At 31.0% G+C, this 1393-nt stretch overlaps 1 protein-coding gene across 1 annotated transcript; it reads right to left on the reverse strand.

The window, feature by feature from the left end:
* Window positions 1-5: 5 nt before the first annotated feature.
* LOC111034563 (esterase FE4-like) lies at window positions 6-1388 on the reverse strand (the record flags this gene model as incomplete). Its single annotated transcript, XM_022315842.1, has 3 exons — window positions 6-92; window positions 166-356; window positions 1202-1388. Coding segments are annotated over 3 exons (465 nt in total), but the record flags the coding sequence as incomplete, so codon positions are not given.
* Between the last annotated feature and the right edge of the window lie 5 nt (window positions 1389-1393).

The following is a 1393-nucleotide window of genomic DNA, read 5'->3' on the forward strand; positions in this document are numbered from 1 at the left end:
ACGAGTTTTTCCGGAATATCAGGTAAGAACTTTTCGTATCCAGCTACTTCAATAGTTGGACCAAACGGTGTAAAAGGATTGAGTTTCCACGGCTGCATACATTATAAATACAAAATATTTTGAGGATAAATACATTTATATTTTGATAATCAACAAAATATTTACCATGAAGTTTACAAATGATTTTGCAATGTCCGTTCCTGGTCTAGAACGAAGGCATTCAACGATTTCCACGGAATTATTCGTTGGACATCCCAGCAAGTTTGCAATATACTTTGTTTTTTGAGCAACGTTTTCAGTATACGACCAATGACAAAAAGCACTTCCACTCTGCAGAATTGCCCGGTTAAATAAGCCTTAAAATTTAAAAATATTTATATACCATATAGTTATAACATAAAAGTGTATACTATATATATACAATATAACATTTTAAAAATAATCATAATTTGCCCCAAAATTAAAATAATGAAAAACACAAGCCATGTTGTCACCATTAAGTTTAAAAATAGGCTAAATCTCTCTCAAATATTAGAACTAACGAAGCTATACGTGATTTTATGAACATGCATTGGCTACTTTACGCACATATGGTTACAGTTATTAGGACCTGCAGTAGGATAATTATGGAGTTCATAATATATTCAGGGATAGTTTAAGCCAACCTATATTCAGGGGTAGTTTAAGCCAACCTATATTTACTCTAACAAGTAGAATAATACTTCCGTTCAACTAAATGAATTATTGAAAAAATATACGATTTCCAGTGATTCATAGAATACATATTAAATCCATTAAACTGTTATAATCTAACCTCTATCAGAAAAAACTATAAATTATCACAAACAATTGAACTCTATTTTATCTTTAATTTTTTGCCTGTCCTTTAAGGGATTTATAGGTTGTATTTGAGGATGGTATTCCTAACTTAAAAATACAAAAAAGTACCACTGATTGACCATGCTGCAATTAATGGCGGATTAGGTACATTTTAAGACATAATCGAGATATAATAAATTAGATAGGTACTCATACGTTATAATATGAAAGTTACCTGCTAATTTTTTTTAATATTAAAAAAAAAGACAACGCAATTTAAACTGCTTTGGAAACATCTTATTTGTACGGATTACGACAAAGAATCATTTAATTTTTAGTCGTTTAAAATAAAATTGAAGATGAACATATTATTTACTAATACCTTTAGACATTGGTGAAATCAAATGGAAATGAACAGAACTGGCTCCAGCTGACATACCGGCGATTGTGACGTTGTTCGGGTTACCACCAAACGCAATGATGTTTTGTTGTATCCATTTCAATGCTGCTACTTGGTCTTTCAATCCGTTATTTCCAGGCAAAACACTATCGCCGGTGGAAGCAAATCCTAATA

This window comes from Myzus persicae, unplaced genomic scaffold (genome assembly GCF_001856785.1).
Source record: "Myzus persicae strain clone G006 unplaced genomic scaffold, MPER_G0061.0, whole genome shotgun sequence".
Taxonomy (NCBI): domain Eukaryota; kingdom Metazoa; phylum Arthropoda; class Insecta; order Hemiptera; family Aphididae; genus Myzus; species Myzus persicae.